General features: G+C 40.4%; 2 protein-coding genes across 8 annotated transcripts in view; one reads left to right on the forward strand and one right to left on the reverse strand.

The window, feature by feature from the left end:
- The window catches only part of metro (membrane palmitoylated protein 7-like protein metro), an 86,024-nt gene extending 71,828 nt beyond the window's left edge, over nt 1-14,196 (reverse strand). For 5 of the 7 annotated variants that reach the window (XM_070083885.1, XM_070083883.1, XM_070083881.1 and 2 more), the window contains exons 1-3: nt 14,083-14,196; nt 9,018-9,090; nt 1,895-2,025 (exon numbers count right to left, since the gene is read on the reverse strand). In XM_070083885.1, coding sequence (XP_069939986.1) covers nt 1,895-2,025; nt 9,018-9,057 — 171 coding nt within the window. In that variant the 5' untranslated portion in view covers nt 9,058-9,090; nt 14,083-14,196. The remainder of the gene's footprint in view (nt 1-1,894; nt 2,026-9,017; nt 9,091-14,082) is intronic. The other 2 variants (XM_070083884.1, XM_070083882.1) reach the window with 1 other exon arrangement.
- Nucleotides 14,197-18,026: 3,830 nt separating this feature from the next.
- Nucleotides 18,027-20,233, forward strand: LOC138852580 (uncharacterized). The gene has a single exon (XM_070084188.1). The coding sequence runs from the start codon at nt 18,027-18,029 to the stop codon at nt 20,112-20,114; it is 2,088 nt and encodes a 695-aa protein (XP_069940289.1). The 3' UTR covers nt 20,115-20,233.
- Nucleotides 20,234-27,645: the final 7,412 nt, after the last annotated feature.

Here is a 27,645-nt window from a genome sequence, read left to right on the forward strand (position 1 = left end):
TCCCCAGGATGAGTATGGGGTGACTACAATCCCCAGGATGAGTATGGGGTGACTACAATCCCCAGGATGAGTATGGGGTGACTACAATCCCCAGGATGAGTATGGGGTGACTACAATCCCCAGGATGAGTATGGGGTGACTACAATCCCCAGGATGAGTATGGGGTGACTACAATCCCCAGGATGAGTATGGGGTGACTACAATCCCCAGGATGAGTATGGGGGATGAAAAGCCTCCAGAAAACTTTTACCTGTACATGATCTAGTCTACTTAAGAACATCATTGGACCTATAATGAATGTAAACCTTTTTTTTTTTTTTTAACACACCAGCCATATCCCACCAAGGCAGGGTGAACCAAAACAAAAAATGAAAGTTTTTCTTTTTAAAATTAGTAATTTAAACAGGTGTTACTAGCCCCTTGCTCCTGGCATTTCAGTCGCCTCTTATAACACGCATGACTTAGGGAAGAAGAATTCTTTTCCACCTTCCCATGGAGAACTTGTCTTTTATAATTCATAAAAAAATGCTAAACCCCTAGGTCATTCAGCACTACATGGCAGAGGTGAGTATTTATAAAAGAAGGTATTTTGTATGTTACAAACTTAAAACTCAAACAGATAATCAAGTGAAAGGAGACATCGATGAAATGTCTTACCAGTTGCTCTTGTCCTTTTATCTAATTTATTGTTGCCAATTTTAGTAATACAGTGGACCCCCGCTTAACGATCACCTCCAAATGCGACCAATTATGTAAGTGTATTTATGTAAGTGCGTTTGTACGTGTATGTTTGGGGGTCTGAAATGGACTAATCTACTTCACAATATTCCTTATGGGAAAAAATTCGGTCAGTACTGGCACCTGAACATACTACTGGAATGAAAAAAGTTCGTTAACCGGGGGTCCACTGTATTTATAGTTCGAGGATATTAAGGTAACTAACGATGTAGTAAAATATTTATTACTAGAAGTCAACCCAAAAACTGCAATAGGATTAGATGAAATAGCAATGAGGGTTTTAAAAGAATATGCAGAAAATTTATAGGAATTCACTACAAGAGGGTAAATTGGCAGACAAATGGAAGATAGCACCCACTGTGTCAATATTTATAAAAAAGGCAACAGGAAAAAGCTTAACTAATATCTGTTTCACTGATGATAGTTGTAAAAATGATAGAAAAAGCCATTAGAGAAGTGAATAAAACACTTGGAGAGGACTAATCTTCTGACTAGTAAATAATTTGGCTTTTGATTTAGAAATCTGTCAAAAAAAATTTTTACACACTGGCCATTTCCCACCCAGGAGAAAGTCAGTTACAGAAATTTTTTTAGTAGATTGCTATTTATTGGTTCAAGCTGGTAAAAACAAAAAGTTATCAGAATGATGAGTATACTCCTAATGGATAACTCAATTTATAAATTAAGTAAACCACAGTCTAGGGCAAAAAAAAAAAAAAAAAAAAGATTGAGAAGGCAGGTACTGGTAATAAGTATTATAATAATAATCAAAACTAAGTGCTAAACCCACATGGATTATACAACGCTGTGCTGATAAGTAGAGCACAAAGATACTTTACTCTCTGTGAACAGCTTTACATAGAACAAAATTTTATCTAAAATAAAGTTATACTCTGCACCACCTGGAATGAACATCAACTCCAGACTGAGGGACTGATTATCTCAAAACACCTCATTTTCCACCTTTCTCTGCACTGGACTGAAGAAGCCACTGGCTGGCAAAATGTCTCCAGAATAAAGATACCCACATGTTGCACAAGTGTCTCATTCAAATATTTCCTAATTTTTTTTGACAAATTCTGATAAAAAAATCTAAGAATCAGGAAAATTTCCCAAAATACTGAAGAACTTTAGGAGCAATGCAAGACTGTCTTACCTTATTATGTACATGAACAAGTGCTTGTAATTCTCGAGATTTGAGCAGATCCGCAAGGAAGCCAAAGTCATCTTCATCACTGTCCAGCTGCACCCTGGCCTTCTCCAGGGAGGACAGCAGACCACCCAGAGCTGAAACACCATACCACTAGTTTACTTCTAGTATATACACCATGACAGCACAAGTATAATTTGCACAAGGCATTCCTGCCATAAAATGGAAAGAAGTCATTTCTGCGAGCAAACAAATTTGAAACACAAATTACAGCCAAATTCCTAAGTTATTCAAACAGATTTAGTAATGCAATACAAGGGGTCTTCAACTTACAAATACCCTCAAATCCCATACATCCACACTTACAAATGGGACACGTCAGAGCCAGTTAAAGCTTGCAGCCGTCAAGCCACACTACAAACATACATGTAACAACAATCCTTTATATTACTGTTAATATTGTTATAAATCATTTCTAAGTTGAAACACCAGGATTGTAGCTCCCTTGTAAATTGGGAAACCTCCTGTACTGTAGCATATCTAAATAACTGTGGAATATCTAGAAAGATGGGGAGAAATGGTGCAGTTCTGAGGGTGAGTTGAGCTCTCATATCCATGCACCTATGGAAAGACAGTGACTGAATGAATGATGGCAAATGTGTTTTCTTCTTTGGGTCACCTGTTTTGATAGGAAACATCCCATATTGCAAAATAAAGCAAATTTCAACAAAAACGATGAAAGAATATTCAAGCAATAGACAAACCAGAGTATGTATCTTAAATTATTTTTCACTTTACAAAATATCAAGGGATACTAAAGCCTTGGGTAGAATAAGCAGAAAAGTAAATCCTTAAAGACAAATGTTACAATATAATAACTCCAATATTATAATGGTATATATCAACATTTTCCAAACAGGTTCTGTAGAACCCCGATGTCTGCGGATTCGGTTTACACGGTTTCAGTTATCCACAGTTTACCATGGCCAGAAAATAACTCTTAATTTTGCTTATTAATGGCCCCAAAGCACAAAAGTAGCGATGTTGGCAGTTCTTCAAAGTCTATGAGAAGCCGTGAAGTGCTTCCCATCAGTGAAAAAGTGCTAATTCTCAACTTAATGTGTGTAATTTATCAATTAAACTTTATCACAGGTATGTATGTAAACAAAAAATGGCTTATATGTAGGGTTCACTACTATCCACGGTTTCAGGCATCTGCGGTAGGTCTTGGAACGTAACCCCCACGGATACAAAGGGAGAACTATTCTACACGAGTATTACAAGAAGGGGGTTAACAAATTGTATGTGGTGCATGGTTTAGAAAACCGACAAGTTGAAGAATTGAGACACTTATGCAACACATGGGAATCTTTATTGAAGAAACGTTTCGCCACACAGTGGCTTCATCAGTCCAATACAAAGTAAAATGGGTAAGGAGAGGAGAAGTTTGAGGTAATCAGTCCCTCAACCTGGAATCGATGTGTTCAGTCCATCACTCTTGTAGGAAATGCAGCATAGGGCCAGAGAGGTGGCTTAAATACTGTAGTGAGATGAGATGAAGCAGGAGGAGGCGGGATCTCACTGCAGTATATAAGCCACCTCTCTGGCCCTATGCTGCATTTCCTACAAGAGTGATGGACTGAACACATCGATTCCAGGTTGAAGGACTGATTACCTCAAACTTCTCCTCTCCTTACCCATTTCTACTTTGTATTGGACTGATGAAGCCACTGTGAGGCGAAACGTTTCTTCAATAAAGATTCCCATGTGTTGCATAAATGTCTCAATTCTTCAACAAATTGTATGTTAATTAATTTGTTTATTCCCAACATGGAAAAAGTCTATATTATATATAATTAAACCAGTCCAGTGTAGATGCTCTTATAACAGTGATAACATTACTACATGATCACAAAAGAGGGAAAAATGCATGCAATGTAAGAAAAAACTGATACATGTATTGATAAAGAAAGATGGGCTTGGCCAATCATGTATGGATGCAGAACTAGGCATATGGGAAATTAGCTCAGTATTCAGAGATCTTGTGTGATATCCTTGCACATAAGTGTGGCCTTCATATTCATGTATTTGTAACTAAAGAGTATTTATGAAATGAGAATCTTTCTACATCATAATACTGTAATAACAAATTAAGTACTAGGGATACCAGCTAGGACTCAGCATTCTTTATACAACCTAAACTGTTAACAAAACACAGTATTATAGTACTATATGCTTTTATTGACACAATCACAAGAGCTTTCATCACCAACAATGACAAAAATAAAAAAAAGGAACAAAAGTGAAGCTAAAATGTTTCTTAACACGAGCTACTGGATTCAAAACACTGGGTAAAGGTTAAAGGTAGTTAAAAGGCCAGTTCACAACTGAGGTCCATCTGGCAAATAATATTGAGAGTTTCACAAGAATAGACCTTCTGTTGAAGGGGATAAACCCTCAAACACTGTAAAATCATTATAATTATTTACACTGTGTAATGCAAAATATAAGAATAAAAACATTTTCAATGTATTATTAATAGCCAGATAATCAATATGATAGACAAATTACAATTATAATTATTATTACAAAAATTCTCAATTTAATTCACCTCTCTAACAAATTTTGGAAAAAAAGGATAAACTCTGCTGGGAATTAAATCAGAAACAAGGTCAGTTGGTTACAGAATTGTCCATAATTATTATGATCACAGCAAATATATCTCATGTCTAACAACCATAATCGCCATTACCAACCATCCACTCTCTTCTATTAGCCCATTAAATTGAGGGTTTACCTATTATTGTTATTATAATCATATGCAGTATGTAGTATGTTTGACTATACAGCCTCTCCTCACTTAACGACGGAGACGGGGACCTAAGACCTTGCCAGTGAACGCATTTGTCACTAAACGAGGAGCATACTATAATGGTAGTGGATTTGTGTCAACTATCTCTGATATTGTTTTAATGTCGCCTTCACACCATTTATAACATTTCTGGTATATTTTTAAACGTTTATACAGCAATGTACAGTGGACCCTCGACTAACGCTATTAATCCGTTCCTGAGAGCTCATCGTTAGTCAAAATAATCGTTAGTCAAGTTAATTTTCCCCATAAGAAATAATGGAAATCAAATTAATTCGTGCAAGACACCCAAAAGTATTGAAAAAAAAAAATTTAACACATAAAATATTAATTTTAATACACACAAACTGAAGAAGACATGCACAGTTACATGACACTTACCTTTATTGAAGATCTGGTGATGATTGATGGGATGGGAAGAGGAGAGTGTGTTGATGGTCTTAGTGTTTAGAAGGGGAATCCCCTTCCATTAGGACTTGAGGTGGCAAGTCCTTTTTCGGGGTTACTTCCCTTCTTTTAATGCCACTAGGACCAGCTTGAGAGTCACTGGACTTCTGTCGCACAACATATCTGCCCATAGAGGCCTGTACCTCCCGTTCCTTTATGACATTCCTAACGTGTTTCACAACATTGTCAGTGTCACCATTAAACACTTGTTCAGGTTTCAGTCCTTCACTGTCTATGTACTCCTTGAATTCCTGCACATATTTTTCAGCTGCTTTTTGGTCCAAACTGGCAGCCTCACCATGCCTTATGTATGCCACTACGATTCTTAAATCTCTCAAACCAACCTTTGCTGACCTTAAATTCACTCACATCACCACTAGTTGCTGGCATTTTTCTAATTAAATCGTCATGCAACTTCCTAGCCTTTTCACATATGATCGCTTGAGAGATGCTATCTCCTGCTATCTGTTTTTCGTTTATCCATACCAATAACAGTCTCTCAACATCTTCTATCACTTGCGATCTCAGTTTCGAAAACATAGTTGCACCTTTAACAAGAACAGCTTCCTTGATTGCCGTTTTCTTGGCCACAATAGTAGCGATGGTTGATTGGGGTTTTGTGTACAGCCTGGCCAGCTCGGAGACATGCACTCCACTTTCATACTTAGCAATGATCTCTTTCTTCATATCCATAGTAATTCTCACCCTCTTGGTAAATTACCCCAAGACACTACTAAAGTCACCTTCAGACTTCACAATGAGGCAGCCATTAATAACTTTACAACAGCAGTAGCAAACATTGACTGGCACACTGAGCTAGAAATCTATACAGATATTGACGAATGTATTAATAATTTTCTAAAAAAGACCCAATACCTCTATAACAAGCACTGCCCTAAAAAAAACTAAACAGATGACAGCTAAGAGACTGAACAGTCCCTGGTTAACACCCAGCATTCTCAAATCCATAAATACAAAACACCAATATGAAAAACAGTACAGAATGGGTCACATAACCAGAGACCAAACAAAACGTTACTCGTCAATCCTAACCAGCCTGATAAGAAGGGCAAAAAAATTGTATTATGAGAACAGATTATCCAACTTACGAGGTGATATAAAAAAGACCTGGAAAACCCTATCAGAAATTCTAGGAACAAAAAAGATATCACGAAATAGCGAAATAAAATTAGCAAAATCAGATGAACCCCAACTCCCACCAACAGAAACAGCAAACAGACTCAATGACTTCTTCTCCACTATAGGACAAAACCTTGCCAATAAAATCCTAAGCTCAGATACCCCACCAAATGACTACCTCACTGGCAACTACCCGAACACACTGTTCCTAGCTCCGACTAACCCATACGAAGTCTCCCTTATTATCAACACGCTAAAAAACAAGGCAGGAGATTTAAATACCTTACCACCCTTTATATACAAAAAAGTGTCACAAGTGCTATCACCAATCATTGCAACACTCTTTAACAAATCCATTGAATCCTCCACCTTCCCTACAGTACTCAAAATAGCAAGGGTCACCCCGATCCACAAAGGAGGAGACCAAACAGAGTTGAATAACTATAGGCCAATATCCAACTTACACCCTCTCTCAAAAATCTTCGAAAAATTAATTCATAAACGAATCTACTCCTACCTTATCTCCCAAAACATACTCAACCCCTGCCAATTTGGATTCAGGCCAAATAAAAATACTAATGATGCTATTATACACATGCTAGAACATATATACACTGCAATAGAGAAAAAAGAAGTCCCACTGGGGATCTTCATTGACTTACGTAAAGCTTTTGATACAGTTAACCATGACTTGCTCCACGTAAAATTGTCACACTATGGTATAAGAGGGCACTCCCTCAACTACCTCAAGTCATACCTCAGCAACAGAAGCCAATATGTGTATGCAAATGGGGCAAACTCTTCTGCACAACCAATTACAGTTGGTGTCCCACAGGGAAGTGTCCTTGACCCTCTTCTCTTTCTCCTATACATAAATGACCTACCAAATGCTTCGCAATTACTCAAACCCACACTATTTGCAGATGACACTACATACGTCTTCTCCCACCCGAGCCCAGTCACGCTAGCCAATACTGTAAATACCGAATTACAGAAAATATCTACCTGGATGAGGACTAACAAACTTACACTAAACATTGACAAAACCTACTTCATTCAGTTTGGTAACAGAGCTACAGATGTCCCTCTTAACATAATGATAAACGGATCACCTATCACAAAGCTAACAGAGGGAAAATTCTTAGGAATCCACCTTGATAATAGACTCAAATTTCATACACATATACAACAAATTTCTAAGAAAATTTCCAAGACTGTAGGCATACTATCGAAGATACGGTACTATGCTCCACAGTCAGCCCTCCTGGCCCTATATCACTCTCTTATTTACCCCTATCTCACCTATGGAATTTGTGCATGGGGCTCAACAACAAGTAACCATCTCAGACCACTAATTACCCAACAAAAGGCTGCAGTTAGAATGATAACAAATTCTCACTATAGGCAGCACACTCCACCAATATTCAATACACTAAACCTATTCACCATACAAAACATTCATACTTATTACTGCACCTATTACATACATAGAACACTTAACTCTGATATTAACCCTCCCCTCAAACATCTCCTTGCCAACCTCAACAGAACACATGACCATAACACAAGGCACAGATCACTCTTTGATGTTCCCCGTGTCCATCTCACACTATGCAAAAACTCAATGCACATAAAAGGCCCTAAAATCTGGAACTCATTACCTGTAAATATAAAAGAAACACTACCTGTTTATAAATTCAAGTCTCTTCTCAAAGATCACTTACTCACCCAAAACCAAATAAATACTGAATAACTGAACCTTATAAATTGTATATCTTAAATGTTTCTCACAATTATATCACATAAATGTTAAACCTAAAACCCAATCTAACTTTATTATTTTTTAAATACACTACCTAACAGAATACTCCATTCTACTGAATGTACAACAATGCATACAACCATATGACCTGTCTTTGTAATACTCACTTGTGCTTTATAGTAATCTGTTTACATTAAAGTTTTATCACTGATGTCATCATTGCTTAGTTCATCTTAAGTTAATTTTAAGCCAGCCCGTAATGCTATGCATAGTATAAGTGGCTTTGGCATGCTGCTCTTATCTGTATTTTTTGTACCTCTGTATGTGTGCTCAAATTTTTAAATAAATAAATAAATAAATAAAAGGGTTGGCACTAGAAGCTTTCTTGGGGCCCATGGTGACTTATTTTGCAGGTGCAATCACTAAAAAGGCTGTGATAATATGAAATGTTCCGATTGTATGCTTGGAAGCAACCGCAGTGGCTGGCTGGCTTGTAAACACTGGCCAGAAGTGGACGCGTCTCAGACGGAAGGAATAGTGTTGGTCGAGTTTTTTAGCGCTAATCGAGGCAAAATTTTTGCGATAAAATGTATCGCTAGTCAGATTTATCGTTAATCGATGCCATCGCTGGTCGAGGGTCCACTGTACTGCATACTGTAATAAACAGAATTGAGGAAATCAGCTCTAATATACATGTACATTATTTAGGTATAAATACTGGTCAGAGAGACCGTCGTAAGTCTGAGGTGTCAGTAAACGAGTACATCGCTAAGTGAGGAGAGGCTGTACTGCAGGTGCATCTACCCCCCCCAACACACACACCCCTCTTCCTGGAGATGCTTCAATGAAGTGGAAGACATTACAGAAAAAAAGATACAGCATGCAGCAAGGCAAGCACAATAACTCACACAGACTACCTGAGTCTCTAGCAGCCATCACAGCTGTCATGCCGATGTTCTCTTAGCACCACCACCACCAATGCTGTAAAACACACAAAGTTATAATCTTGCATAATTTCTTCCAACAGAAAGCTTTCACAGATTTTACTAAAAATATGCAAAAAATAAAAATAAAAAAATAAAAAAAATTATTTCCTTGATGCTATTACCTTTATCTTCAATATGAACATTACCAGAATCCAACCCTAACTGGAATCCAACCCCAACAATGAACAAAAAAGTCACAATACCATGACTGGAACAATACACAAATAGCCTGCACATAGGAGAAAGAAACTTATGACGACGTTTCGGATGAACTGGACCAAAATGTCGGCATAAGTTTCCTTCTCCTATGCGCAGGTTATTTGTGTATCCAATCTCAACAAAGGAAGAGAAAGAATACCCAAGACAGAGTAAAGACTGGGAATATAGAAGATGAAACCTTTGAATATGAATGACCAGAGAAATCTAGGTACAATATACCTGGAGAGGGTTACAGGGGTTAACGCCTCCGCGGCCCAGTTTGTGACCAGACCTCATGGTGGATCAGGGCCTGATCAACCAGGCTGTTACTGCTAAAGGCACGCAACCCGACATAAGAACCACAGCCCAGCTAGTCAGGTAATGACTTTAGGTGCCTGTCCAGCACCTTCTTGAAGACAGCCAGGGGTTTATTGGTAATCCTCCTTATGAATGCTGGGAGGCAGTTAAACAGTCTTGGGCCCCTGACACTTATTGTGTTGTTGTGCTAGTGGTGCCCCTGCTTTTCACTGGGGGATGTTGCATCGTCTGTCGAGTCTTTTGCTTTCAAGTTTGATACTAATCCCTCTAGGATTTCCCGAGTGTATATAATCATGTATCTCTCCCGCCTGTGTTTTAGTGAGTACAGGTTGAGGAACTTCAAGCGTTCCCAGTAACAGAGATGTTTTATCACAGTTATGTGCCATGAAGGTTTTCTAGGTCAGGAATTTCATCTGCCTTGAAAGATGCTGTTAGTGTGCTGCAATATTCCAGCCTAGATAGAACAAGCAACTTGAAGAGTGTCATCATGGGCTTAGCATCCGTCATTTTTCTAGCAGATGCAGCTGATGCAATGTTGTGGTCTTTGAAAGTGAGATCCTCTGATATTATCACTCCCAGGTCTTTTACATTAGTTTTTCGCTCTATTGTGTGGTTGGAATTTGTTTTATACTCCGACATGGTTTTAATTTCCTCACATTTTCCATATCAGAGTAGTTGAAATTTCTCATCACTGAACTTCATATTGTTTTCTGCAGCCCATTTAAAGATTTGGTTGATGTCCACCTGGAGTCTTGCTGTGTCTTTGATGGAGGACACTGTCATGCAAATTTGGGTGTCATGCCATGGTCATACTTGTCAAAGGCTTTTGCAAAAGTCTGTGTATACTACATCTGCATTTTGTCTTCTAGAGCATCCAGGACCTTGTCGTAGTGGTTCAGTAGTTGGGACAGGCAGGAGAAACCTGCTTTAAACCCATGTTGCCCTGGGTTGTGTAAATGATGAGTATCTAGATGAGTGGCAATCTTGCTTCTTAGAACCCTTTCAAATTTTTTTATGATATGGGATGTCAGAGCTATCGGTCTGTAGTTCTTAGATATTGCCTTACTGCCCCCTTTGTGGAGTGGGGCCATGTCTGTTGTTTTTAGCAGCTGTGAGACGAACCTTGTGTCCATGCCCCTTCTCCACAGGATGTTAAAAGCACATGAAAGGGGTTTCTTGCAGTTCTTGATAAACACAGAGTTCCATGAGTCTGGGCCTGGGGCAGAGTGCATGGGCATGTCAGTTATCACCTTTTCGAAGTCATTTGGCATCAGGATAATATCAGATAGGTCTGAGTCTACCAAATTCTGTGTCTCGCTCATAAAAAATTCATTTAGGTCTTCGGCTCTCAGTCTGGTTAGCGGCTCGCTAAAAACAGTCATACTGGGACTTGAGCAGCTCACTCATTTCCTTGCTGTCATCTGTGTAGGACCTATCCCGTTTAAGTAGGGGCCCAATACTGGATGTTGTTCTCGACTTTGATTTGGCATAAGAAAAGAAATATTTTGGGTTTCTTTCAATTTCATTCATGACTTTTAGTTCTTCCCACATTTCTTGACTCCTGTAAGATTCCTTTAGCTTAAGTTCGATGTTTGCTACTTCTCTGATCAGTGCCTCCCTTTGTATTACAGATATATTGGCCTCTTTTAGCCGCTTTGGTATTCTTTGCCTTTGCCTGTATAGGGAGCACCTTTCTCTTTCTAGTTTACATCTTTCCTTCCTTTTCCTTAAAGGAATATGCCTGAGCATACCTTGAGTGCCACAGAGTCAATTTGTTCTAGACATATGTTTGGATCAGTGTTGCTTAGAAAATCTTCAGTACTGAGCACATGAAGATTTTGTTTGGATTATTAATTCTGAGGGTTAGTAACCCAGGATAATCCAACAAAGCCACCATCATCAGAATGTCAGGCTTACTTCCTCTTCCCTGCCCCAGGACATGACCCACAGCAGTCAGCTAACACCCTGGTACCTACTTTCTGTTATGCAGAGGCATTAAGTGTACGGAAACATGTAAATTTTAGGCACAGGTACGCATATGTACAATTAACATCTATAGTGTAAATTACCTAGGATAACTTATTTCCATAGTTTCACTCATGCCAGAGATTAAACCTCAGTTCCTCAGTGTGAGAGCTAAAAACACAAGAACCTACAGAAGAACACATTAATCAAGAAGCATCAGCTGCAGTGTTGGCAGTGGTGCTTAAGTCCATTAAAGAGCAAACCATTAACTTCAGTCCAAACCACATACAGAATTCATTCAAAGTCAAATACGATAAACTACAGCAAATTTTGACAAAAGGGGAAATTTCTCTGCCAGTTAGGCGAAGTAAGAAGAACTGTGGATTTCTTGACCAAATTACATATTATTATTATTACATTCATGGGGAGAGCTAAACCCATAGTGATCATACAGCTCCTGAAGAAATGAGAAGCATTCAGGTTTGTTCAAAGGAAAGGGAAGGGAAGGTTCAATTCCTTGGATCAAGAGCTTCTCACTGACAAGAAACTTCCCTCTAGGAATTATTGAGCAAAGCCACTCAAACTATGCCTCTGCAGCAAGATAATACATATAATAAAAATATCTTTATGTCTACAGATGCATGTACAAGGTATACAGGCCTAACTGACATGCTACTACAGTGGACCCCTGCTTAACGACCACCTCCCAATGCGACCAATTACGTAAGTGTATTTTTGTAAGTGCATTTGTACGTGTATGTTTGGGGGTCTGAAATGGACTAATCTATTTCACAATACAGTGGACCCCCGGTTAACGATATTTTTTCATTCCAGAAGTATGTTCAGGTGCCAGTACTGGCCGAATTTGTTCCCATGAGGAATATTGTGAAGTAGATTAGTCCATTTCAGACCCCCCAAACATACACGTACAAATGCACTTACATAATTGGTCGCATTGGGAGGTGATCGTTAAGCGGGGGTCCACTGTATTCCTTATGGGAACAAATTCGGTCAGTACTGGCACCTGAACATACTTCTGGAATGAAAAAATATCGTTAACCGGGGGTCCACTGTATATAGAAAGCCTCTTGTTATTGACTTAATTCAGCCAAAATGCTCTCATTTCGGCTAAATTAGGTCAATTTTGTCCCAGGATGCAACCCCACACCAGCCAACTAACACCCAGGTACCCAAAAATAACAAAAAAGGCACAATACCGTGACTGGAACGATACACAAATACCCGCACATAGAAGAGAGGAGCTTACGACGACGTTTCAGTCTGACTTGGACCATTTACAAAGTCACAGTGTGACTTTGTAAATGGTCCAAGTCAGGCCAAAACGTCGTCGTAAGCTCCTCTCTTCTATGTGCGGGTATCTGTGTACCCAGGTACCCATTTTCACTAATGGGTGAACATAGACAACAGGTATAAGGAAACACGCCCAACGTTTCCATCCTTGCCAGGAACTGAATCCGGACCCTCAGTGTGTGAAGTGAGAGCTTTTGCCACCAGGCCACAGGCCTGGATAAACCGAAATCCTTTGTATTAATCTCAGAGAGCTAATAACCCAGGATATCCAAAGGCAAGCAAGAAGTATTGCTTATTTTACTTTGGGTCATAAAATCCTTTTTCCCAGAATGGCCTGGTGGCTAAAGCTCCCGCTTCACACACGGAGGGCCCGGGTTCGATTCCCGGCGGGTGGAAACATTTCGACACGTTTCCTTACACTTGTTGTCCTGTTCACCTAGCAGCAAGTAGGTACCTGGGTGTTAGTCGACTGGTGTGGGTAGCATCCTGGGGGACAAGATTAAGGACCCCAATGGAAATAAGTTAGACAGTCCTCGATGACGCACTGACTTTCTTGGGTTATCCTGGGTGGCTAACCCTCCGGGGTTAAAAATCCGAACGAAATCTTATCTTATCTTAACAACACCCTAACATTTCAGACAGTTTGCCCGAAATATTGTGCATAACAATGGGTCTTGTGCATGACACCTAAATGTCACTCATCTCTCTACAAACATTGTATTATTCTGAAATTAAGATTATTATTACTGTGTAAGAACCAGTGGAAAATAAGCCACACTGCTTGGGTTACTAAGCCAAATAAGGGCTTATGTCTCTTTTCCTTAAACCAGCAATATAAATAAACCTACGTCAAAATATACACTTCACGTAAATATAAAAAATCATTAATTCTGGGAGTTAAAAACCACTACAGAACCTGTCAAAATGAATACACGAAAAAAAATTTCCACATAATTTGCTGAAAATTCCCTCATTTACATAAATTTTAATGAAGCGGGCTATTCAATCAGCATTTGCAAACATATTAAAAGCAAATCAAAGGTCCATACAATTTATTACAAAGGCGTTATATGAGCCCCTCCCCTGATTGATCTCAGAGCCCAAAACAAAACCCTTATATATGGCTTTCCCTCCGTGATTAAGCTACTTCGTGGGTTTATATATGGGGTTTAGGGTGGCGTGGGTACGTGCCCACCTTCATACGTGTCTGGTGAGATCAGCAGGAGCACAGTGTCATAAAGAGAAGCCAGAAATGTCGGGTAACATCCCCAGAGTGTCAATAGCAGCACAACGCCATGTTGGACTGTCGTCTGCACACACTACTCTCTGAGGAAGTCAAGGACCCCGGGGGAAAGAAATCAAGGACCCCAGGTAATCAAGGGCCCCGGAGTATCAGTTAAGAACCCAGGGGAAATAAATCAAGGACACCAGGTAATCAAGGGCCCCGGGGTATCAGTTAAGAACCCAGGGGAAATAAATCAAGGACCCAAGTAATCAAGGGCCCCGGGGTATCAGTTAAGAACCCAGGGGAAATAAATCAAGGACCCCAGGTAATCAAGGGCCCCGGGGTATCAGTTAAGAACCCAGGGGAAATAAATCAAGGACCCCAGGGGAGAGAAATCAGGGACACGGGAAAGAAATCAAGACCCAGGGGAATAAATGAAGGTCATGGAAATCAATCAAGGACCGGGGGAAATAAATCAAGGACCTATGGAAAATAAGTTAATGACCTCAATGGAAATAAAGGGTTCCAATGGAAATAAATCAAGGACCCAGTGGAAATAAATCAAGGACCCAAATGGAAAAAAAGTAATTTTTACTTTTTTGCGTTATCCTACGTAATTTACATGTATTTCGTTACTGAAGATACTTGGTAATCATGCCAGAAATGGACAAATTTGTGCCTAAATTTAGTTACTTGACCTAATGTAAAGCGAACTCTTATTTTCATGCTCTTTCTGGATGTCTGTAACATCCGTGTGTCCCAGGACTATTTTGTGATTAAAAATTAAGCGTGGAAGATAAGACGTATTTATTAGTTATCAAGGACACCGATGGAAATAAGTCACTTTGTCTGGCCTTTTTTTTTGGGTTATCCTCGGTAAATTACCCACCAGGATAACTTAACAAAGTCAAAGTGACTTATTTCCACTGGGGTCTTTGACATCCACAACCACTACCACAACCACAATCACTACCACAATCACTACCACAACCACTACCACAACCACTACCACAATCACTACCACAATCTCTACCACAACCACTACCACAACCACAACCACTACCACAATCACTACCACAATCACTACCACAATCTCTACCACCACTACCACAACCACTACCACAATCTCTACCACCACTACCACAACCACAATCACTACCACAATCTCTACCACCACTACCACAACCACTACCACAATCACTACCACAATCTCTACCACCACTACCACAACCACTACCACAATCACTACCACCACAACCACATCCACATCCATTATCACTGTCACAACCATCACTGACCACCACTGTTACTATCACCACCACCAGAACTACAACCACCACTACCACTTCCACAACCATTATCACTGTCACGACCAACAGTCATCACTGACCATCACTTCACTACTATCACCACCACCAGAACTACAACCACCACCACCACCACTACCACAGTCTTTTCAGTGCTTTCACTGTAGCAACACTACAGCAGCTGTATCATACAGTAATATTACTACCTTACTAGTATTTACCACTACTTTATTTAATAATAAAAATAATATTATTTGAAACCCCTGACCTAATTCCATTTACTTCTCACCACTGAAACTCTCTCATCACTTTCATCTTTGTTTCACTTGTCTTAAAGCCAGAACATCCAGCTTCTTCTCATTCATAACATCCACAATCATCTCTTATCATTCACACAACATCTACGCACATCATTCAAACATCCCACAATAATAATAATAATAATAATAATAATAATAATAATAATAATAATAATAATATAGAAAATTTTATAGGGGTGATTACTTTTACATACCTCAACATTACATGCATACGAGTAATCTCCTTGGGAGACAACAACTATGTTGTTTACCGTAGTCACCCGTGTAGACATGTGAGAAAACTTAACCACCTCTGGTCACTGCAGGTGGCCCCTCGACCCTCACAATCTTATCCATATCTATCCGAGACCAGTATAAATTGGGTAGCACCCTCACGTACGGCGCTACTAATTAATTGTGGACATCTTATCTCCCTGATACACCCCGTCAACTAACTACACGAATACCACCTGGTGGTTCACACTTACACTCACTCACTCATTTGACCATAAACAGAAATATTAATCTCAATCTTAAAATAATGAATCCTGTGATACTCCAATACTGAAACTATGTACTGTGCCAAAACAAAAGCATTCACATTGCTAAACTCACAAACTAGTATTTAGTCACTTAGCCATAATACCAACTTACCTCATAATTTGTAATATTTTACAATTAAGAATAAAACTAAGTCTGCCCGAAATGCCTAGCCATGCTAGGCGTTCTAGTGGTACACTCTGTAATCATTATTTTACTACATGTAAACCACACAATAACCAAATTTCTGTAAACTCAGCATTGTAATCCTTATAGAGAATAAACTTTGAATTTGAATTTGAATTTGAAAGAAAAAACATTTGTATAATCCCACCACTTACCAGATATTCTCTGGTGGTCACTTGATGTAGTTGGATCACCCATAACCTATCCAATTACAACATACCTAACTGGCCAGTATCAGTCTGCTATAACTAGAAGGGTTCTTAACTGTGGATGATTGATACTCCTTATTTCCTCCATTCACCATCTCATTTCCCCTCAAGGAAGGTTCCTTGATGTTGGTGAGGGGCTCTTGATTTAGGGAATTGGATCTGTGCTCCAGTTCCCCAAATTAAGCCTGAATGCCTTCCACATCCCCCCCCAGGCGCTGTATAATCCTCCGGGTTTAGCGCTTCCCCCTTGATTGTAATAATAATAATAATAACCATCTCATTTCGATGTCCTGCTACACCGACACGGTTCTTATTCCAGCAGGACGAGGTATCCGTTGGTTTGTCCCTGTTTAGCAGTCGTGACTCCATGAACTTCACTTTCCTCGGGACGGGAACAACGTGGTCTAGCGTGTTCACTCGGAGCAAGGCGACTTATTTCACTTCACGCATTCTCTTAACTTAGCTTTATTATCATTAATTACATTACGATTCACAAGACGATTTAATGTCTCATAATTATTATACACATTAGAGATCACTCCATTAAGATCTGAGACCGATGAGTGATGATTAAACCAAGGGTAATTTTCCCCGGGACCCAGTCCATGGCGAAGCGCCAGTCACCACTGGTTTTACCCTTATTCACTCATTTTACCACTCTATTACGGTGGTCCCATAAATCACGTTCCCTCACTCTCCACCAGGAACAGTTACGACACTTCCTATTATGAAATGAGGCCTATATTAATCCTTAGGCCGCCGTGAACGCCAATTTCCTGGTCCCATGTTTCACAGCCTCTTAAACCCATTCAAAACACTGCCGCCTCCTCGTGCCCCAGCTCGACCTATAACCCCCCCCCCCCCGCACATCTGCGCAGGCGCAGCGGGAACCCAGTTGGTTCCATTCAAAATACAAATACATTTTGACCCAAATCAACACATTAAACACTTATTAGGCACTATAGCTTCGGAAATTAAATAATTTCCACAAATAAGGAGAAGAAAAATGTAAAAATATTACCATCACACAGGTATTTAGCATTTCCTTAGATAATAATGATAATAATGTTTTTGGAGTTCCAAATTGACTATATTTCTGGTATTTGTGATAAAAATATTACATCAGTATCACTCAGTAATATTGTTATCTCTCTAACATTTAATACTTCCATATAAGTATATTAATAATAATACTCTTTGAGAGATATTTTGTTTGGAATTCCAAATTAACTATATTTCTGGCGTTTGTGATATAATCACCACTTTATTAGCCTTGATATTATAATACATTATAGATTAACAGTTCTTGTAAAGCAAGTACAACTCAAGTCTAGTAATATTTATAAGAAGAAATAGAAAAATACCCTTCAAAAATGTACAAGGGTTTTGAGGATTTAGTTTTCACATATGATGAAATGTTCATCTTGTGTGAACTAGAATGCAGATCCCGGCTGGGTTCTGGTGTTAGCGGGACCGTGTATAAGGTTGCTTTTGACGGCGAGTACGCCTGCTTGAAACTGGGCAAATGCCTAGAGAATGCACGAGCCTATGAAGAGGAGGCGAAGATTCTGAGTGTTTTGAAAGGAGCTGGCGGAGCTCCTCTATTAAAATGCTTCTGTAGCAACTTCCCCGCAATGGTAATTTCCTTCAGGGGAGTCACTACCCTACACGACTATATAAAACACAGTCAAAATCTTTCCCTACATGTGTTAATTTTGATATTTATCCAAGTGGCCAAAGATCTCCAGGAGATCCATGCACATGGATACATTCACAATGATTTAAAGGGAGATAATATACTCCTCAATGAGCCTGAAGAGGGCCTCCTCGAGGTAAATATCATAGATTTGGGTCACGCCAAAAGGAAAGGATGTCGCATGGGATGGGTTCACACTGAGGACGACCATGCCAGGTTTCCACACTATGCTCCAGAAGTTTTTTTTGGTGACCCTTGCACACCACAAGGTGATGTTTATTCCTTGGGCCATCTCATGGCTAAACAATTTGGACATTACCTGCTCAAGAAGAAAATAGACTGGCCTCCAGTGTTACTAAACCTGATAGACAAAATGATGCATTGTCAGTGGTTCAAAAGGCCAACTATACAGGAGGTTATTGAATGGTTAGAATTTGTTATAAATCCTTTGAAATCAATGAAAAGCCAACCAGTTGCTGACAGCCTCAACCAGACTTCAAGAAGGACTTGTGACAATGTTTCTGTGTACGACTCTCCAGAAACAGACACCAAGACCCCACCAGAAGCAAAGACCCCACCTTCCACTCCCTCTCTTCCTTCCCCTCCATATCTTCCTTCCCCTCCCTCTATTCCTTCCCCTCCCTCTCTTTCTTCCCCTCCCTCTCTTCCTTCCCCTCCCTCTCTTCCTTCTCCTCCCTCTATTCATTCCCCTCCATCTCTTCCTTCCTCTCCCTCTATTCCTTCCCCTCCCTCTCTTCCTTTCTCTCCCTCTCTTTCTTCCCCTCCCTCTATTCCTTCCCCTCCCTCTCTTCCTTTCACTCCCTCTCTTACTTCCCCTCCCTCTATTCCTTCCCCTCCCTCTCTTCCTTTCCCTCCCTCTCTTCCTTCCCCCCCCTCTATTCCTTCCCCTCCATCTATTCCTTCCTCTTCCTCTATTCCTTCCCCTCCCTCTTTTCCTTTCCCTCCCTCTCTTCCTTCCCCTCCCTCTCTTCCTTCCCCCTCTTCTCTTCCTTCGCCTCCTTCTCTTCCTTCCTTCATTCCTTCAAATACATCACAGGCCGAAACCCCACCACAGGCCAAGACTCCACTACAGGTCACGACCCCGTCACAGGCCAAGACCGCAACAGTGACCGACGCCGCAACATTGACCGACGCCGCAATATTGACCGACGCCGCAACATTGACCGACGCTGCAACAGTGACCGACGCCGCAACAATGACCGACGCTGCAACAGTGACCGACGCCGCAACATTGACCGACGCCGCAACATTGACCGACGCCGCAACAGTGACCGACGCCGCAACATTGACCGACGCCGCAACAGTGACCGACGCCGCAACAGTGACCGACGCCGCAACAATGACCGACGCTGCAATATTGACCGACGCCGCAACATTGACCGACGCTGCAACAGTGACCGACGTCGCAACAATGACCGACGCTGCAATATTGACCGACGCCGCAACATTGACCGACGCCGCAACATTGACCGACGCCGCAACAGTGACCGACGCCGCAACAGTGACCGACGCCGCAACAGTGACCGACGCCGCAACAGTGACCGACGCCGCAACAGTGACCGACGCCGCAACAGTGACTGACGCCGCAACAGTGACCGATGTCCCACAACGGGGTGACGCATTAGCTGGGTCTTGTTCGGTAAACAACAATGTGAGATATTTATCATTGTACTACGCCTTGTACACCGCACTGGCTTGTACATATGGTAACATAGATGAACCAGAACCTAACATAATGGAGTGAGACCTTGGCTCACTTTCTCACCAAAGGAAACTAGAAGTTCTTTTTATGAGTTTTATTTTAATTTAAGCATAAGAACATCTATTTTGTAATTAAAAAATCTTATTTTCTTTTATTTGAAAACAAGGAACTTTATTTATTTATTATATATATATATATATATATATATATATATATATATATATATATATATATATATATATATATATATATATATATATATATATATATATATATTAAAAAAAAAGGAACTCGAGGAGCAGCCACCTCCACGTGGTGAGTTCTGGGTATTTTGTGACTTATAAAAACCTCTTACAAAATAGCTGAGAGCTGCTCATAATCTTCTGTGTATATATGTGGAAACTATACTTATATACACATACAGGGAAATAGTGGACCTAGTAGTGACCAGGGAGAAGGCTGGGTAAGAAGTTATGACGATATCGATCCTGCAACTATAAATAGGTGAGTACATACATGACTCTCACTCTTACATAGGGTTTGACAAGGTTAAGGATCCCTAGCTTTATTGACAAGCTATTTACAGGTCAAGGATTCCTAACTTTATTGACAAGCTAAGAGCTGTTACCTACATCAGCTCATTTGAAAGCATTTTTATTGTTATGAGACATACAAGTATTTTTATCGTTATGAAACATACAAATATTTTTATTGTTATGAAACAAGTATTTTTATTGTTATGAGACATACAAGTAAGGAACAGGATGAAGTTGGAGCCATCTGTGGGCCAGCATTTCCATCTGGTCAACTGACTTTATCTCGTTGACATTATGCTGTACGAATGTGTTTCATAATCGAGTCATCCTGGGTATATATGCTCTCAGATGGAGTGATGTTCTGGAGAAGGGTACAGCCAGAGTGAAGTTGCTGCTTTCTGCCCGTCTTGTGGCATAAAAGCTTGTTTCACGCTGTCCTCGAAGTGGATCCAAGTGTGGTACTTTGACAATATTGGCCTTGTACATAACAGTAAGGCCATCCACATCCCTCCTGTGTTGAAGGCTCTGCTGAAATGACAGATCTATCCAGGATGGGTCCAGGCGAGAGATAAGATGTCTTGCTCTGTTCTCTACTCTGTCAAGCAGTCGCAGATGAGAGGGGGGGGGGGGCAGGCAAACCAAGAAAGTGGAGCATACTCTCTCTCTCTCTCTCTCTCTCTCTCTCTCTATATATATATATATATATATATATATATATATATATATATATATATATATATATATATATATATATATATATATATACACACACTTTGGTTTTTCCTTTTGGGCCACCCCACCTCAGTGGGATACGGCTGGTGCGATGAAAAAAAGAAATATATATATATATATATATATATATATATATATATATATATATATATATATATATATATATATATATATATATAATATATATATACATACATACATATATATATATATATATATATATATATATATATATATATATATATATATATATATATATATATATATATATATATATATATATATATATTAAACAAGTCGGTCGTCTCCCACCGAGGCAGGGTGACCCAAAAAAGAAAGAAAATCCCCAAAAAGAAAATACTTTCATCATCATTCAACACTTTCACCACACTCGCACATTATCACTGTTTTTGCAGAGGTGCTCAGAATACAACAGTTTAGAAGCATACACATATAAAGATACACAACATATCCCTCCAAACTGCCAATATCCCAAAACCCCTCCTTTAAAGTGCAGGCATTGTACTTCCCATTTCCAGGACTCAAGTCCGACTATATGAAAATAACCGGTTTCCCTGAATCCCTTCACTAAATATTACCCTGCTCACACTCCAACAGATATATATATATATATACATATATATATATACATATATATATATACATTATATATATATATATATATATATATATATATATATATATATATATATATTATATATATATATATATATACAAAGTTTACTGAGTATACCAGGAAAAGTGTACGGTAGGGTTATTATTGAAAGAATTGGAGGCAAGACAGAATGTAGAACTGCGGATGAACGAGGAGGTTTTGGAGTGGATAGTGGATGTGTAGATCAAGTGTTTACATTAAAGCATATATGTGAATAGTATTAAGATGGACTTCTGCACCAGCCTTCGTCGGGTGTGGATGTCTCTCTCGCCTGAGTATCAGTGACAAATTTCCACCGTTCTCTCTGGGACGTTAATTTTTTTTTATTATCACACTGGCCGAGTCCCACCAAGGCAGGGTGGCCCGAAAAAGAAAAACTTTCACTATCATTCACTCCATCACTGTCTTGCCAGAAAGGTGCTTTACACTACAGTTTAAACTGCAACATTAACACACCTTCAGAGTGCAGGCACTGTACTTCCCATCTCCAGGACTCAAGTCCGGCCTGCCGGTTTCCCTGTATTTAATTCCATATAATTTAATCCCACCCCTCTCTCGAACACCCTAGCATTTACTTCTCTTACAACCCCATCTATAAATATATTAAACAACCATGGTGACATTACACTTCCCTGTCTAAGACCTACTTTAACTGGGAAGTAGTCTCCCTCTCTTCTACACACCCTAACCTGAGCCTCACTATCCTCATAAAAACTCTTTACAGCATTTAGTAACTTACCACCTATTCCATACACTTGCAACATCTGCCACATTGCTCCTCTATCCACTCTATCATATGCCTTTTCTAAATCCATAAATGCAATAAAAACTTCCCTACCTTTATCTAAATACTGTTTTCTTCTTTGCTTTGTTAGGATAGGATAGGATTTCGTTTGGATTTTTAACCCCGGAGGGTTAGCCACCCAGGATAACCCAAGAAAGTCAGTGCGTCATCGAGGACTGTCTAACTTATTTCCATTGGGGTCCTTAATCTTGTCCCCCAGGATGCGACCCACACCAGTCGACTAACACCCAGGTACCTATTTGCTGCTAGGTGAACAGGACAACAGGTGTAAGGAAACGTGTCGAAATGTTCCCACCCGCCGGGAATCGAACCCGGGCCCTCCGTGTGTGAAGCGGGAGCTTTAGCCACCAGACCACTGACAGCATAAGCCGTATGGGCTTCTCGATGGTACGAGGAAAAATTGTTGCCCAAGGCTGAGCGATGACAGAAAAGGAACAAAAGTTCCTTTGTAAATATAGATAGAAACTTGAAGTTTCCAATTAGATCTGGTGGACGTCCTTGTCAAGCCCCAGCACAGAGGGACACCCACACTCTTATCCGGTGGACGTCTTTGTCAAGCCCCAGCACAGAGGGACGCCCACACTCTCATCCGGTGGACGTCCTTGTCAAGCCCCAGCACAGAGGGACGCCCACACTCTTATCCGGTAGACGTCTTTGTCAAGCCCCAGCACAGAGGGACGCCCACACTCTTATCCGGTGGACGTCCTTGTCAAGCCCCAGCACTGAGGGACGCCCACACTCTTATCCGGTGGACGTCCTTGTCAAGCCCCAGCACAGAGGGACGCCCACACTCTTATCCGGTGGACGTCTTTGTCAAGCCCCAGCACAGAGGGACGCCCTTGTCAAGCCCCAGCACAGAGGGACGCCCACTCTCATCCGGTGGACGCCCTTGTCAAGCCCCGGCACAGAGGGATGCCCACACTCATCCGGTGGACGTCACACTCCAACAGCACGTCAAGTATTAAAACCATTTGTCTCCATTCACTCCTATCAAACATGCTCATGCATGCCTGCTGGAAGTCCAAGCCCCTCGCACACAAAACCTCCTTTATCCCCTCCCTCCAACCTTTCCTAGGCCGACCCCTACCCCGCCTTCCTTCCACTACAGAGTGATACACTCTTGAAGTCATTCTGTTTCACTCCATTCTCTCTACATGTCCAAACCACCTCAACAACCCTTCCTCACCCCTCTGGACAACAGTTTTGGTAATCCCGCACCTCCTCCTTATCGTAAGGGTTCTTAAATGGAGATATCACAGGTTGAAAGTAGACACACTTGTAGGATGGTAGCTATATTGTCAGTCTGAGATGGTGAAGGATGGAGCCCAGTGCCTTGCCTGTCTACGCCTGGATGGTCTGCCGCCGAGTGAGAGCGGGACAGAGGGATGAGCCTCCTCGTGTGCATCCCGTGACGTCACACAAAGCACAGGCCTACAAGGGGTCTCGTATCTAAAGCATATGGATGATGCTACTGCTATGCTATATAATACTGGGAATACAGGGATCAGCAACTATGCTGACAGCTCGGTCATGTTACGTATGTCGTCCCGACATACACTACTATACTATAGGCTGAACAGGCAGGCGGATCTGGGCTGATTCTATACAATGTTAAAGTACACAACAATTAAACATTATAACATACATAAGTAGAACATTGGAATGGAAGCTTACGTAACTGAAACTGTAATGCAATACAAGGTATAATATAGCACAACTTAAAACTCAACGTTGAGATTACACAATAGAAGTGATAAAAAAAAATTTGATCGATCGATCTGTATTCATGTGATCTACGGATTCTGAGGGAGGAATATATACAAAGAAAGAGTGTTTAACAGAAAGGCAGATTCGGTTCACTCAAATCTAGACTGTTAATTCTCAGAATACGGAGGGAACGTGAACACGAGAATTTCTGACAAACTGATCAGCTAATAATAAACACACAGTTGACAATTTCATTCATCTCGGACATCTAATTATACAGACTATGTACATTTAAACCCAATTCTGCGAGGGTTAGGTATACATATGCAGAATGGTTATCATCTCTGGGAGGATCGAATTTCTCTGCAATGGCTAACACATGCCCTGACAGAGAGATCTGAAGGAGTATCTACACAAGATACAACTACAATCACTAGTGACTGTGGAATTACTAACTCGTCTGCTAGGAGTACTCAACTCGACTATTCGATACAGTAACTCTTGGCTCGTTACAAAGTCACTAATGGGTGCTGGTGGCTTCACAGTAAGAATAAGATCTTCCTGGAGCAGGAATCGAATCACACCAGAACACATGGGATCGGTTCTTTGGGCAGTTTTGACATCCTCGACAGTAAATGGAGGATCTGCAGTAACTACACTAACGTGTCGCGATAAAGCATCTGCGACTACATTCGACTTGCCAGGTAAATTTTCAAAAGTGGGATTGAACTCTTGGATAGTCAAGGTCCATCTGGCTAACCTTCCAGTAGGCTGTTTGTTCTGGAATAAAGGTAACAGTTCTTCCTTACTGGAGGAAAGAACAAACTCGGTGGAATGGATGACTCCCCCCGGTTGAAAAAAATAACGCTATAACAGGCAATATGAGCAAGGGAGAACGAATCTACTATCTCAAACTGCAAGCACAGGAGAAAAGAAATGAACACGGTGAACAATGCTGATATTCAATCTGAGTCGCACACAGTGACACGAGGTATCAGCTATAAAGAAACTACACTTACAACGTTAACATGTGAAAGTTATTCGAGAAATAACTTCTTACAATGCACTAATTACTGTCAACTAGGATGGGATCACCATCTGAAACACAAGGAACAACAACAGACACTCTAGTGAGAACACTAGCTGTAACAGAGACGTCTTTCTGCAGACAGCATGTCACATCAACAAGAGATGGCATTACTAGTTGCAAGTAATCGTTTTCTGACAAGGCATCCCCTGTGGAGAAACTACTACTCGAACTAGCAGTCATTGCAGGGATAGGCTGTGCACTCAAGGCAGTCTGAGTGTCCCCGGACACTTGAGGCAACGGAACACTATCCTGCAAGTCTGAAGGTATAGGTGGGACACTGATGGGAGTGACAGAATTACTAGTGCCTGACCGCTCGGCTACGTTAACGTATGTCGTCCCGACATACAACTAATACAAACTAGAGATGGCAGGTATACGGCTTGGGCTGGACTGGACTCGGTTGTTCTGACTCCCCCACCACAGACTGGAAACTGGCTTATTTTGCAAACTCGGGTCAACCCCTCGTGAGTGATGCAAAAAAGCAGGAAACACTAATACAAAGAGACTGACCAGTGAATAATGTAGAAGCTGGTAAAGTAGCTGGCTTGAGGTAGCTGGCTGGGTGAATCTCAGTAGTCGGTAGGCCTACTGGTGACACGAAATGGCCGTCTTGCTGGTCGAAATTTTATCTCCAGAAATCGCTGTAATCGTCAGAATTACAGGCCCTCCGATGCCACCATTTATCGTAAGGGTTCTTAAATGGAGATATCACAGGTTGAAAGTAGACACACTTGTAGGATGGTAGCTATATTGTCAGTCTGAGATGGTGTAGGATGGAGCCCAGTGCCTTGCCTGTCTACGCCTGGATGGTCTGCCGCCGAGTGAGAGCGGGACAGAGGGATGAGCCTCCTCGTGTGCATCCCGTGACGTCACACAAAGCACAGGCCTACAAGGGGTCTCGTATCTAAAGCATATGGATGATGCTACTGCTATGCTATATAATACTGGGAATACAGGGATCAGCAACTATGCTGACATCCTAACTTTCAAACTACGAATTCTCTGCATTATATTCACACCACACATTGCCCTCAAACATGACATCTCCACTGCCTCCAGCCTTCTCCTCGCTGCAACATTCATCACCCATGCTTCACACCCATATATGAGCTTTGGTAAAACGAGAGAGGGGTGGGATTAAATTATATGGAATTAAATACAAAATGGGAAGTGACACAGTTTCTTTTTGCTGATGATACTGTGCTTATGGGAGATTCTAAAGTTGCAAAGGTTGGTGGACGAATTTGGGAATGTTTGTAAAGGTATAAAGTTGAAAGTGAACATAAAAAAGAGTAAGGTGATGAGGGTATCAAATGATTTAGATAAAGAAAAATTGGATATCAAATTGGGGAGGAGTATGGAAGAAGTGAATGTTTTCAGATATTTGGGAGTTGACGTGTCAGCGGATGGATTTATGAAGGATGAGGTTAACTATAGAATTGAAGAAGGAAAAAAGGTTAGTGGCCGGTGACACCTACGCTACTTTGAGACTTCTCTCCCTGCTTTGGTTGCTCCCTTGCAACATTGAACAGCTCCTGATGATGCACTGAGAAGTGAGAAAGTACTTGAGCTAAAGATTTCCACCCCCTAGTGGCTTGTCCTGTGCGCACACACACACACACACATATATATTTCTTCTTTCTTTCAACACACCGGCCGTATCCCAGAGGCGGGGTGATCCAAAAGAAAAAAAAGAAAAGTTTCTCCTTTTATATTTAGTAATATATACAGGAGAAGGAGTTACTAGTCCCTTGCTCCTGGCATTATAGTGGCCTCTTACGACACGCATGGCTTACGGATGAAGAATTCTGTTCCACTTCCCCATGGAAATATATATATATTATATATATATATATATATATATATATATATATATATATATATATATATATATATAATTATATATATATATATATATATATATATATATATATATATATATATATATATATATATATATAATTATATATATATATATATATATATATATATATATATATATATATATATATATATATATATATATA

Source organism: Cherax quadricarinatus, chromosome 11 (genome assembly GCF_038502225.1).
Source record: "Cherax quadricarinatus isolate ZL_2023a chromosome 11, ASM3850222v1, whole genome shotgun sequence".
Taxonomy (NCBI): Eukaryota; Metazoa; Arthropoda; class Malacostraca; order Decapoda; family Parastacidae; genus Cherax; species Cherax quadricarinatus.

Coding starts and splice junctions, on each gene's coding strand:
- LOC138852580 (XM_070084188.1), top strand. CDS start 18,027: ATGTACAAGGGTTTTGAGGATTTAGTTTTCACATATGATGAAATGTTC.